At 42.0% G+C, this 14,524-nt stretch overlaps 1 protein-coding gene across 2 annotated transcripts in view; it reads left to right on the top strand.

Moving 5' to 3' along the window:
* The window catches only part of SCRN1 (secernin 1), a 61,722-nt gene that overhangs the window by 15,034 nt on the left and 32,164 nt on the right, over positions 1-14,524 (top strand). For both annotated transcript variants that reach the window (XM_034669765.1, XM_034669763.1), the window contains exon 2: positions 7,641-7,800. In XM_034669765.1, the coding sequence (XP_034525656.1) occupies positions 7,642-7,800 (159 nt within the window). In that variant the 5' untranslated portion in view covers position 7,641. The remainder of the gene's footprint in view (positions 1-7,640; positions 7,801-14,524) is intronic.

Here is a 14,524-nt window from a genome sequence, read left to right as displayed (position 1 = left end):
CGGGGTTGGGATTCCGCCGCCTCTAGCCGTAGGTGGCTATTTAATTAAAAATTTTTAAAGTGTGGTGAAATTCACATAACATAAATTTATCATCTTAATGACAGTTTTTAAGTGCAGGGTTTAGTCGTGTTAAGTATATTCACATTGTTGTGCAATTGACCTCCAGAACTTTTTTGGCTTGCAAAGCTGAAACTCTGTCCCTGTTAAACAACGCCCCACTCCCCGCTCCCCCCAGCCCCTGGCAACCACCTTTCTACTTTCTGTCTCTATGAATGTGACTACTCCAGGAGCCTCATGTAAGTGAGATTGTATGGTATTTGTTTTTGTGTGGTTGGCTTATTTCACTTAGTATAATGTTGATGCTTTAATTTTAAATTAATTAAAAACTCAGCCCCTGATGTGCACTAGCCATCTGTGAAGTACTCAGTAGCCCCATCTGGCTAGTGGCCACTGTTTCGGACAGCACAGACCCAGAACACTGCCATTCTTGCAGAAATTTCTCTCGGACAGTGCTCGGGACAGTGCTCATCGAAAGGAAGCCAGGAGGCTTATACAGAGACGTGGCTGGAGGAGGGGCCTGGGAGAAGGAAAGTGCCAGTTGTTTTTTTTTCTCACCATTCCAGCTGGTGAATAATCTGACTCCTTTTCTCCACCAAAGAAACAATACCGGCATCAAAACATCAATCCTGATGTTTTAATAATTGCCACTTGCATCCTTCTCCCAACGTCCAGTCTTCCAGCAGCATTGAACGTGAAAAGTAATCCAGTTTGAGAAAATATACAGTACAGGTTACAGATAAATGTACTTTAAAATATTCTTAGCAAGTACATCTTAGGAAATGCCTGTCAGTTTAACCATCTATGGGAGTTGAACTGGAGTGTTTCATTAATGGGAACTATTAGTTTATCGCTAACTTGGCGAGAATCCTAATTGGTATTTATCACAAAGAAGCCTTATTCAGTAGACCTACCCTTTAAGCTGTTGCTTTTAAAGATTTTTGCTTGAGACCCACAGTAAGAGGGATGTTGTATATCAACCCAGTGCATGCACACCCTTACATGTTTATATGTATAAACCTGAACTTAAAGTTTCTTGTAACGACACTTAACCTTATTAAGTGTGAGGCATATATCCTTTTATAAAAAAAAAAATGATTGCCTATTAAAAAAAACAAACAAACACTGATCCTGTTCACTAAATTGATTTTGTAACCCTCAGAAGGGCCACAACATACAGTTTGGAAAACACAGCTTTAAATACACCTAGGTTCCATTTCAGGCTTGGAGTGTCATGCCTGCTCCCCATCCCCTCCTCAGGTCCCCATCACTCAGAAAATGGCTTATGAATTGCATCGCAAAACAAGCAAGTTTTTTTTTAGGGTTTTAAAATTCTATTTATTTATTTATTAGAGAGAGAGAGAGAGAGACGGTGCAAGAGAGAGCACGAGAGCAGGGGGAGCAGCAGAGGGAGTGGGAGAAGCAGGCTCCCCACTGAGCTGGGGCCCAGGACCCCGCGATATGACCTGAGCCACCCAGGCATCCCCCAAAAAGCAAGTGTTTTAAAAAGCCATTCATCATAGCTTTACTTCTGAGTGAGTTCTGTCTACTCATTTTAATGCTGGTTCCAGTAGAGAGTATTATGATAGAAAATCTATTATCAAATTGTCATATTGTGTTTTCCAAAGCCGAATATAAACAACGAACACTTTTTCATACAGTAAGTTTCTGTATTAGCATGTGCAATTGGGAGTTCATTGAATTTTAGCTTACTTTTCTCTGTAGAGGAAAATATCACATCATAATACTATATAAAGTTACTGAGGGAAAAGGAGGAAAAAAATCTTAGTTTCTTGTGTCATACAAGAACAATTTCATAGCTTATAAAAATCATAAACACAGATTTCAAAATGCATGTTTTATACAGTATGTAGATGAGTCACCTTGTCAGATTTTTTTTTTCTTTTGTAGTGTAACTATCTGGTATGTTAACTAGTATTTTGACAGATAATAGGAACAAAATGGCGTTTCCCTGAATCACTTTCAGAAGCATTTTTTCTCAGGGTCAGTGGAAAATTGACTTCCTGAGGGCCTGTTTTTCTTTTCCCCTTAACTGAGGACACAGCACGGGAAGAGGCCTGCCCACCATTCGTGTGCATAATAGTAATGAACATTTGTGTACTCCTTGAGCAGCTCTGAAGTAGGCAGGCTGTAGAAAAAAGTAGAAGAAAGTATCAGAATAACTGCAATAATGCTGAATAAAAAAATTTCATCCTTGGGGGATGAGGGATGGACAGAATGGCTGAAGGTGGCCAAAAGGCACAAACTTCCAGTTACAAAGTGAAGAAGTCCTGGGGATGTCAGGTACAGCATGGCGACGATAGTTAATAGTTAATAATACTGTTTTGCATATTTGGAACTTGCTAAGGGAATAGATCTTGAAAGTTCTCATCACAAGCAAAAACATTCTATAACTGTGTGTGGTGACAGATGTGAACTAGACTTATGGTGGCGATCATTGTGCCATGTAGCCAAATACCGGATCATTATGTCGTGCACCTGAAGCTAATATAATGTATGTCAATTATACCTCAATAACAAGTGTCATCCTAACTAGAACTCGTAAGAACTTACCAGTTTTGAAACTTTGGATGTATCAGGACATGGAAGTAGAGCCAAAGTGTTTTCTTTAAAATACAGTTCCAGGGGCCTGGCTGCCTCGGTTGAGTGTCTGACTCTTGATTTTGGCTCAGGTCATGATTTCATGGTCCTAGGATCGAGCCCTGAGTTGGGCTCTGCTCTCTGCAGGGAGTTTGCTTAAGATTCTCTTTCTCCCTCTCCCTCTGCCCCTCCCTGCCTCTCTCTCTTTCAAATAAATAAATAAATCTTTAAAAAAATAATAAAATAAAATTCCCAAATTGGTACTATCCAGTGGGTTTATTTTTTAAAAATCATTTTTGTGTTTATGTAAGTATAAATACTTGTAGGGAAATTGGAAATTAAAGGAAAATATGAAAAAAAATTAGAATTCAGTGGTGAGGCTACCACTATTAATATTTTGGGCACGTTTCCTTGTAGTCTTTTCTATGTGTATTTTTACAAAATTTAAGTAATTCATTTTGGATCTCCCTTCCTAGCCATTTCTCCATGCAATTAAAATTTTTTTGCAAATATTTTTAATGGTTTTATAGTGTTGATGTAGCACGAATTTTCAAGCTATTACTCTGATGCTGGACAATTAAGTTTTGGTTTTCCACCTGTATAAATACCACTGTGATGAACATTTTTGTGTATGAAACTCGTCCGTGTTCCTGATCATTCCTTGGGGTACATACATAGAATTAGAATTACTTGATGACCCTTTCATTTACATCTAATGAGCTGTCTCTTCTCTATCACAGCCAACTTCTTTGAAAAGTTGTCTATGTGCACCGGCTCCACTTCCTACCTAATACTTGACTTAAAAGCCTTCAGTGGCCTGGACATCCATGTCTGTCACGGGATAGACACTAAAATCCTTGCCGTGGTCTGCAAGGCTTAACGTGGACCGGCCTGTGTGCCTGCTTCTCCAGCCTCGTCCCCATTCTCTCTGGCCTCAGCTGCACTGGGTTTTTGATTTATTGGCTCCTTGCCCTTCCTCCAGCCACAGGACCTTCAAAGCTGCTTATCATAGCTCCGAAACAGTCTCCCTCCCCCGGGCGTTTCTTCTTTATGCAGGAGGAGGTGAGATGTCACGCAGAGGAGGTGGGTGGAGGTTTGAAGAGAAGTGAAGGTCTCAAAAGTTCATTTAGGAGGCGAAGAGTGGAATTGACTGGAGAGGTGCCCACAAGATTTCCAGGCAGCAACGGGGAGCATGCTCGTGGCATATTCAGAGTTAGGAATACGAGACTCGCCTTGAGAGAAATGGAATTGGTGTCCAGGACTATGATTTCCTTTAGCCAGTCCACCTGGTGAGTTAGTAGCTGCTTCCTAACATTTGTTTCCAGTCTTCTGGAAGTGCACTACCTCCCCTTTGCTAAGTGAGTTTATACAGATGGTAGCGTGTTTTGTCATTAGAATATGTGAGGGCTTCACGAAGAAACACTTCGGGGATTACTGGAAAGCTTCACGTGAAAATCTTCATTTCTGGGTGTACTGGAAAGTTGTAATGCTGCTCTGTCCAATAGCATTCCTGCTACCTGTGTGGCTACTTAAACGAATTAAAGTTTGTAACAAAAATTTAGTTCCTTAATTACAACTGTACTTTAATAGCTGCATGAGGCTAATGGCCACTGTACTGGACCGTGGAGATAGAACATTTCCATTAATGTAGAAAGTTCTTTGGGACAGCACTGATCTAGAGAGTAGAAAAGGATCCAGCTAAGTCATCTCTGAGGCCGGTCAGTGTCTAGAATGCTGGTCCAGGAAAAATAAATGGACAGTTATCCTTGGCTAGTTTGCTACTGGATGTGTTACACAGTTTGCTGGTTCATTTAGCATTTAAAAATTAGACATTAAAATTCTGCTCCCTTCTGGTATTTCCAGTCTTTCACAAGATGCAGTGGAAAAGCCAGCCTGTCTGGGCCCACGTGCCGCTGGGCTTCTATTGCCTACATCCAGATCATGACCATGTGATTCATACGACTTGCTAACCAAGCAGATGTCCTGGCTGAAGAATAGAATAGGTGCTTGTCAAAAACCCTGCGAGTTTTATTTATTTTCTACAGATACATCTCATAAATGCAAGACCAGTGGATTGGCTACTATTTTTAAGGGCCAAATAAAGTAAGGTTCTGCTCATAGACAAAACACCAGCACTTTTGAAATGACCCGACGATGGAGAAGGAAGGGAAGTCCTACCACACATGGGAGGCAGATAAACACAGGTGAATGTGCCCTTTCTCCACCTTATCACCTGATTTTCACTTCATCTGGCTCAGCCAGCAATTCTTCCCACCTTCAAATTATAGGAACTTGCTATTAGTGCATTTAATTTTATAATTATTCTAGGTCTTTCTTACACATACAAAGTCTTGGTTGATGGCTTTCTACCCCTCAAGTCTGAAGATAATGCCATTTTTGTGGAAATTTAGGAAAGGATTACGGGAGAAGGAACTGGCGTTTCTTTATCTTCCTGCCTTTTCTTTCTCACAAAGGAGGGGGGTGATTTTTCTGAGCTAAGGGGGAATGATTTTCAGAGCTATGGGCTCCCCCACTTCTCAGTACCCTGGTTGGGGCCCACCCTGCATAATGCAGGACAGGACTCTGCCGGCCCAGAGTGTTCAGGTACAGACTAACGTGAAGTAACCAGGACGCAGACATAGCAATAGGGTCCCTCGCAAAGATGGTTCCAAACTCAGAATGTTGCTGACTGTGTGATTCGATAACTGCTTCAGTTATGAGTGAGGTGGTTTTGGTTGGCTTGCCCTGTAGAAATGTTGAGATGCTGCTGTTTGAATAGTCAAAACCCAAATAAAATATCTTATACTCATTTAGCCTCCACAGTTTGTAAAATCTGTTCTCAAGCATCATGTCATCTGATACTGATGATAAACTGATGGGCTGGAGCCAACCATTTGCAGAAGAGAAAACCTAGGCCCAGAGAGGTGAAGTGACTTGCTCAAGGTCACACAGTAGTCGGTGGTACGGCTGAGTTTTGAATCCCTGTGGCTTTGCTGAGAACATTGCTTTCCTTCTCACTTGTATTTTGGGATTATAAAACACATCCAAGTCAGATAATTGATGACATAAATATGATAATTGGTCTAATAGATAATGTTTGTTGAGTCCCCGTAATAGGGGGTTGAGAAAGGGGCTGCTGTAGTTGGGTTTCCTGGGTTTCCCTGCCCTCAGGGATCTTTATTTGAAACATTTGAAGCAGTACATTTACAAGCAACAAATGCACATCATCCTAGAACAAACTGGATGCTTTAGTGCATATGGGTGCTGAGAAAATGACAGAATCCTTTATAGAAGGTGTCCTGAAAGAAAGGGATTTTGAATCAGATCCTGAAGGGTACGGACAGACTAAGGGGAGGACATTCTAGCCAGGTACAGAGGCATGGTTGGCTTCAGTTTTAAGAAAGAAGAATAAAGCACTTGTTCATTTTTTTTTTTTCAAAATCTACTTTGCGTACAGCTGGGTTTACAGTGGTGTACAAAAGAGACATGGTCCCCCCCCCCCCGCCACCGCCTTCATATTGCTTAGACTTTGGGGGGAAAGACCAAGTATTGATTGTTGGTAATAAAATCATTACACAAATATTTCAGATTGAGATTTACTATCAAGGAAAAAGGTGGGATTCAATGAGAGCATAAAGCATAGTGACATAAATTCCACTGATGTTTGAGCTGGTATGAGACGGAGTAGAAAGTTAACTAGGAAAAATGGTTTTGGTATAGGGAACAAAGAGAGGAGTGCTCAGAGAGAGGAGTGAAGCATGTGCAAAGGCCCTGGGAGGATCAGAGGGGCTGGAAAAAGGCCTGTGTGCTGGAGTTGAGAGTGTGGAATGGTGAGTGGCAGGAGGTGAGGCTGGGGAGGAGGTTCGAGCTTGATCAGATTTTAGTCTTTATTTTAAGAACCATGGGACACCTCTGAAGGATTTTAAGCAGAGAAACAAGACTGACATGATCAAATCTTTTCAAAAGCTCACGTTGGCTCCCGTGTGCCAGTGTTTTGGAGGGGGGATAATGGTGGTTATGCAATAACCCCTAGGAGACTACCGTGGGAATCCAGGCTAGACGTGGCGACTTGGTGCAGAGTGGTGGTAGCAGAAATGGGGAGAAGTGGTGAGTTTCCAAAACGGATTTAGATAAATTCTCCAGGTGGAATTTGGTTGTATGTTGGATGTGGATGATAAGGATAGTTTTTGAGTTCTGGATGTTGGGGGAAGATGAAATCAGCTTTGGGTATCAGGAAGGCATATGGGTCTATGGGCTGGAGCTCAGGGAGAGAACTGAGCTGGGATTGACTGTATAGGTCACGGGCACACGAGTGACCCACGGGCATGGATGAGCTTTCCCAGAGAGAAAGGAGCATGAAATGAGGAAAGAGGAATAAAGCAGTGAGGAAGCTCAGTGGCCAGGTTAAAGGTAACGAGCCAGCCCAGGAGCACTAGAGAGGTTGGAGGAAAACCGAGAGATCCCTGAGCGTCTTGTCATTGAGGTAGAGTAAAAGTATATAAAATAGGGGGAGTAGCTTTCATGTTCTCTCTATACCCATTTCCCCATCACCACCCCAAAATCCATTAGGTGGAAGCCACACAACTCTAGGCCCGAGACACTTGCACGGGGCACTGTTACAAGTGTATTTATTTATTTTTCTACTCCTGTGACAGATTGCAGTCTGTTTGTGTTTCCTGCCGGAAACAATAACCTCTTTTCCTTTCTCTTACGTCATTGCGCTTTTGGCTGCCCCTCACTGCAGTTTGTTGCAAATCTGAGCTCGTTCAATCCCGTGGAGTACTAAACACTATCTGGGTGTACTAAATTCTACTCTGGGTGCCCAGCTTCATGTGCCAGCTGGGATCTCTTAATGAGCTAGCCTCACACGGTTCGAGACGAAAGCTATTTTCGCTGGTGCAGTGTGTTTGAAGAACTCACTATTGGAATGTTCCACGTCACGGCTGCTCCCAGGCCATCTCTGGCATTCTTTCTCTTTGCAGGATGGCTGTTGCTCCTCCAAGTTACTGTTTTGTGGCCTTCCCACCACGTGCTAAGGACGGCCTGGTGGTGTTTGGGAAAAATTCAGCTCGGCCCAGGGATGAAGTACAGGAGGTTATGTATTTCTCGGCTGCTGATCATGAACCCGAGAGCAAGGTTGAGGTAAGTCCCATGTTACAGTCTCTCATTGGCACTCATTCCCTTCCTCCAGCTTGGCCCAGTGTGCTTTTCCTTAAGTCGGCTCACCGGTCAGAACTGGCACGTTGGTTCTGTTGATGCTGTTCCCACGCAGGTTTGTTTGTAGCCTTAAAAACAGGATCACGTGGGGAATAATACCACATTCATGGCTATGGCCCTTGTTTTATAATTAAGTAAAATATTTACATGGTTCCAAAGTCAGATGTACAAAATGACATGTATTCATAGAAGTCTGGAATCTATTTTTATCTCATTTACTCTACTGACTTTTTCTCCTGTAGGTGTTACATGTTTTGAAAGTCTTTTTGGTTTGTCCTTCCATTTAAAAAATTACCTATGTATGTAAGAAACTACACACACACACTTATTTATCCCATTTCCTTTTCTTTCTTGGACGAATGGTAGCATGCCATGTACACGTATCTCCACTTTGCTTTTTTCAACGTAAATCATATCTTAGAGATCACTCTGTATAGTGAATAGAGGTAATGTTCTTCATTCCTCATCAGGAGCTATAGAGTGTTCCATTCGATGATGTATCACGGTTTAAGCAGTCCCATGTTGCTGGACGTTTGGGTTGTTTTCCAGTCTTTTGTTACTACAAGTATTTTGTCGTATTTTGAAGGGAATGAAGCCTGGTGTATCTGTCACACTATCTGGCCCTGGTTTATATATTGTATCATGTTAAAAAATTATCCATCAATTCCTATTTTGAGTGCTGAAAAAGCAGTTTTTGTCAGTCCTTCTTTGGGATAGGTACCCAAAAAGGGATTGTTGGATCACAGAGTAAATAAGTGTGTAATTTTTTTGGATATTATCTTATTTCCTCACACAGGTGGTGTACTTTTGCATTTCTGCTAGTAATCGAACAATGCCTGTTTCTCCATATTCCCAGAGTGTGCTGTCAAACTTTTGCGATGGCTATTTTATGTCAGTTTTACAGTCTGCTGTTTTACTAAATCCTTTTATTGGTTGTGTCAGCTTTTATCATTGATCCTCTTGGGTTTTCCAGGTTTACTGTTATCAACACCTGCAAACAGAGATAGTCTGATTGTTCTTACAGCTCTGTTTTCTTGTCTGATTGGCCGATAGCTTGGATTCAGTGTTAATATTTAGTGATGATAGTGGTTATTTTTGTCTTTGTTCCTGACCTGAGTGGGGCAGTCCCTAGCAATTCTCCAGTCACTCAGATATTGGCTTTAGGATTGAGACTCATATAGTTTTAGCATGTTAAAAAATATACATCAGTTTTTATTTTTAGTGGTTAAAAAAACCCCTCAGGAATAGGTGTTAAATTTTGTTAAAGGTTTTTTTTCCCAGTGATATAGAGAAAATCACTTGATTTTTTTTCTTTCCAATTATCTGATAAATTGAACCATCTTTGCATTCATGGAATAAACTTCATGGTTATGGTGTTTTTATCTGTGTGTGTGTGTGTGTGTTTAAATGGTAGTTGTTAGAAGATGAAGAACATAGAGAAAAGAATTGGGGGCGGGTGAATTAACGAGCTCTTTCCATTAACATAAACCACAACTCTTTGGTGTTCTATGCATTCTAAGATAAACTGATTGTTTTTCTGGTAATTTTGCTAGGTTTTAAAAGGGTATTCATCAATGCGTGTTTTCTTTTTTTCTTTTAAAGATTTTATTTATTTATTTGACACAGAGAGAGAGTGAGAGAGCACACAAGCAGGGGGGGCAGCAGAGGGAGAGAGAGAAGCAGGGTCTCCACTGAGCAGGGAGCCCGACACAGGGCTCGATCCCAGGACCCTGGGATCATGACCTGAGCTGAAGGCAGACGCTTAACCAACTGAGCCACCCAGGCACCCCAGTGTGTTTTATTTTCTCATCTGAATCTTTATCTGTTTCAATTCTTTAAAAGCAACTAAGCAGTACCAACGAGCAACAGAACTCTGTAAGGAACTGCTGACATTAGGTGGATTGAGCAGAGGCTGGGACGCGGCCAGGCAGCTCAGAGCATGACTTTGCCTATGGATTGTATGCGGTTGGGGCAGTGACAGCCTGTTTCCCACAGGACTTTCACCAGAACCACTCACCTCTCATGTTGCACCACTAACTGGGTCCAAGCCCCTCAACCTCAGGATTTTTCTTTTGCATAGGCAGAGAAGAGTGCTAGGTTCCCTGGTGATCATGCCAGGCTTTAAATGGGTATTCATTAATGTGTGAATGTCCGTGTTGTTGGGGTCTGAATGTTTCTCTCTTCTGGGAGCTGAGTGCACTGGGCATTGATGAAGTTTGCAGGTTTGAGTTGTTTCGACTTCCCCTGTCTGTCTTCCCTCAGTGTTCCTTTTTCTCAAAGAGTCATACTGACTGAAACAATACTTTGATTTTCATGTGGGCAGATTTAATTTCCCAAAGATAGCTGCACCAAATCCCATCCTACATGCACTTCTTACATGTGATGAACACTCCTCCGTGGAGAGGTGAAGGTTATGCCCGCACCCCTTCCATGAATCTTGGTGAGGGCTTGTGTTTGCTCTGACCAGTGTAGCCTGGTGGAAGTGATGCCACGTGACCTCCAGGGCTGGGTCATAAAAGAATTCGGCATGGAGTCTCTCACTCTCGGGGTCTGGCCCTAAGCATCCAGGCAGTATGCTGGAAGGAACCCAAACCAGCCCACAAATGAGGAACACAGGGAGGGGCCCACATGGAGAGGAACCTAAGTCCCTCAGCCAACAACCAGCATCAACCCACAGCCAACTACCAGATGTGTGAGTGAATGGCCCTTCAGATGATTCCAGACCTCAGACACTGAGGAGGGGAGACATGCCAGCTCTGTGGCGCCCTGTCCAAACTCCTGACCCATCGAATTCATGAGCATAATACATGGTTGTTTTACACTGCTAAATTTTGGGGTCACTGCTTAGTAGCCATAGTAACCACAGCATCACACAAAAGCCATTTATAAATATGTCTGAAATAGATATTTTAGAAAAATTTGTTTTCCTTTGGGAGGGATAGCTAAATAACTCAGCATTTAAAGTTCACGGGTACAATCAGGTTAGAAAATAAGACTAGATTTCTTTCACTTGTTAACCCACGGTATATTATCACTCACCTACACTGGTGGTTCAATGACGTCCCCTTGCATAAATAAGAGCAGTTTGATACATACCAGATTTCGTTTCCAAGGCAACCTGACCTCCTTTCTGAGTTGCCTGCCTGTGTTTGGGGTTGCCTTTGTACATTTCCACATCCGTATTCTGCAGGTGATAAGATAACATCACAGATCAAACGCCAAATTCGTTTCCCGCATTTCATCTGCTCCTTTCCCTCTTGTCAGCACCGCTGTCTGCCACATAGTTTAATCTAGAAACCAGAGGGAAACTTTGACCCTCATTTTCCAATGCATCCCTGGATGCACAGGGACAGCTGCCACCAAGTCCTGTTGCTTCCTCTCCTGTGTTCCCTCCTCCTCCCCAGGGCCCCCTGCTCATTCAGACCCACCCCATCTCCCTTCCATTATCATCTGCATATTGGTCCCTGGCTCTCTTTTTCATAGACCCTTCAGCCTGTGGGATCACCGGAATTTTCAGAGCACAACTCTGTTTAAAAATGGTTGTGTTTACAGGATAAGAGTCTGGGCTGATTTGTATGGAACTCTTCCTGCCTGGCACCAGGCTCACTTTCCCCTTCTCTTCTTTAAAAAAAAATTTTAGCGCAGTTTAATGTTTGCAGAAAAATGAACAGAAAGTACAGAGAGTTCCCATATAACCCTTCACCCTGCGGCCCCCCAGCTTTCCCTATTATTAACATGTTGCATTAGTGTGGTACCTTTGTTATAATCCATGAGCCAGCACTGATACACTATTATTAACTAAAGTCCATCCTTGACATTAGGGTTCGCTTTCTGTGTTGTATATTTTCTTTTCTTTTTTTTTTTTAAAGATTTTATTTATTTATTTGACAGAGATAGAGACAGCCAGGTGAGAGAGGGAACACAAGCAGGGGGAGTGGGAGAGGAAGAAGCAGGCTCCTAGCGGAGGAGCCTGATGTGGGGCTCGATCCCATAACGCCGGGATCACGCCCTGAGCCGAAGGCAGACGCTTAACTGCTGTGCCACCCAGGCGCCCCTCTGTGTTGTATATTTTAATGGATTTTGACAGATGTATATAATGACACGTATCCCCCATTATAGCATTGGACACAATACTTTCTCTGCCCTAAAAATCCTCTGCCTATTTATTTTTCTCTTCCTAACTCCTGGCAACTGCTCATCTTTTTACAGTCTCTACGAGTTTTTGCCTTTTCCAGAATGTCATGTAGTTGGAATCCTGCAGTATGTAGCCTTTTCAGACTGTATTCTTTCACTTAGTAGTTATGTTTTCAGAGTTCATCCATGTCTTTTCCCGGTTTGATAGTGCATTTCTTTTTAGTGCCGAAAAATATCCCGCTGTCTGGATGAACCACAGTTCAGTTTTCCGTTCACCTATTGAAGGACACCTTAGTTGCTTCCAAGATTTGGCAATTATGAACAAAGTTGCTATAAACATTTGTGTTTTTTATTTTGTTTAGGTTTTGATTTGTTGTTTTGTTTTGTTTTGTTTTGTCTTTTAGCCCTGCTCCCCACTTGTGTACAGGTTTTTGTATGGACATAGTTTTTAATTCATTTGGAATACTTTTAAAAAATAAAGATGCTTTTTAATGTAATTTTACATTTTGAATAGGTAATATATTCATGTGGTTCAAAGATTAAGTGATATTAAAAAGGTGTACCGTTAAGGAGGGCACGTATTGCATGGTGCACTGGGTGTTATAAGCAACTAATGAAGCATCAAACTTTACATCGGAATCCGGGGATGTACTGTATGGTGACTAACATAATATAATAAAAAAAAATAAATTAAAAAAAAAAAAGGTGTACCGTGAGCAGTCTTACTCCCCCTATTGCTATTCACTCTGATTCCCATTCAATATAACCTTTCTGATTAATTTCTTGCACATCCTTCCAGTGTTTTATGCAAATGCAAACAAATATGAATACTTAGCCTTATCTTCTCACTTTTATTCACAAAAGTAGTACATTATATATACTATTCTGAAACTTGATTTTTTCAATATAAAATTCCAAACTCAAAAAAAGGTCTACAGTTTTTTTTGTTTAATAATATTTTCTAAAGATTTTTCTACATCCGTACACAGAGATCGTCCTTATTGTTATTTTTTTATGGACGCACAGGAGTCCATTGTGGAGCTGTCCCATAATTTTTCCATCAGTCCTCTGTTGGCAGATACTGGGACTGTTTGCCAGTCCAGAAAGTCAGCCATGAAGAACCTTGAACACGAGTCATCCTGCACGTGTGCAGATATAGTCGCTACATGCAGTTCCACATGCAGGATCGCTGGGCCATGGGCTAAAGTATCTGTACTAACTGCCCTCCGTACAATTTCCTGCTTACCTTTCTAACCTCACTCTTGGTTTTCCTCTCCCAGCCGGAACCATAGGCTTGAGCTACCCTGAGCTGCTCATCATTTCTTGAACAAATAACACACTTGCATTTCTCTGTGCTTTTGCTCATTCTGTCCTTTGCTAAGAATGGCCTTCCTCTCCCCTCTTCTCATCTACTTGGTAGACTCTTATGCATCCTTCAAGGCCCAAATTCAACCTGTCCTCTTTTTTTTTTTTTTAAGATCTATTTGTTTATTTTAGAAAGAGAACGAGAGTGTGAGTAGGGGGAGAGGAGAGGGAGAGAATCTTCAAGCAGACTCCCCTCTGAGTACAGAGCCTGACTTGGGGCTCCGTCTCATAACCCGTGAGATTATGACTTGAGCCAAACCCAAGAGTCAGATGCTTAGCTGACTGAGCCACTCAGGGGCTCCCAGCCTGCCTTCCTTCTATGAACATGCAACACTTTATGCTTGTTCTGCCATTATAAAGCAATGGAAATTTACAGTTGCCTGAAACCAGTGTGCAATGAGTCTGGCCCCAGATGCGGGGGTCCTGGCTTCCAGTCTTGCCTCCCCATTTCCTGCACCTTGGGTCTTTGAGACTCAGTTTACTCATTTGCCAGATGGAGATCATAAAACCCACTGTGTCTGCCTCACAGAGTTTTTTTGTGAAGCCCATGGGAACTGACACTTGAAAGTACTTTGTAAACTTTAAGGAGAACATTGTGAAAGTTGTTCTTTTTCTTTTTAAAGATTTTATTTATTTATTTGAGAGAGAGAAAGAGAGCATGAGAGAGAGAGAGCACAAGCAGAGGGGAGGGGTAGAAAGAGAAGCAGACTCCCTGCCGAGCACGGAGCCCTATGCGGGGCTCCATCCCAGGACCCTGAGATCATGACCTGAGCCGAAATCAAGAGTCAGATGTTCAACCGACTGAGCCACCCAGGCGCCCCTCTTTTTTTTTTTTTTTTTTTAATTAAAGAATTGGCTAGTGTTGAGAGATTGTGTGACTCCGGGTCTCAGTTCCCAAACTCCTATCTGTAGCACATGGTTCTAAATCTGCTTTGCAAATTTACTCTTACCCCTTTAGTTCCCTCATAGTTACACCTGTAACTTTTCCAAATACAGAATGATGGGTTCTTTTCCATAGCTGGGCTCATGAGCCACGACAACTATCATGTAACTTTTATAAAAGCTCTCATTAGCATAAGGAAATTATTTTTCTAAACTATGAAGAGTGAGAAGTTCATATAAAACTCCATCTATTTCTCAGCCATTTCGT

The sequence above is a fragment of the Ailuropoda melanoleuca genome, chromosome 1 (assembly GCF_002007445.2).
Source record: "Ailuropoda melanoleuca isolate Jingjing chromosome 1, ASM200744v2, whole genome shotgun sequence".
Lineage (NCBI taxonomy): Eukaryota > Metazoa > Chordata > Mammalia > Carnivora > Ursidae > Ailuropoda > Ailuropoda melanoleuca.
This window is presented reverse-complemented; position numbering and strand designations above follow the sequence as displayed.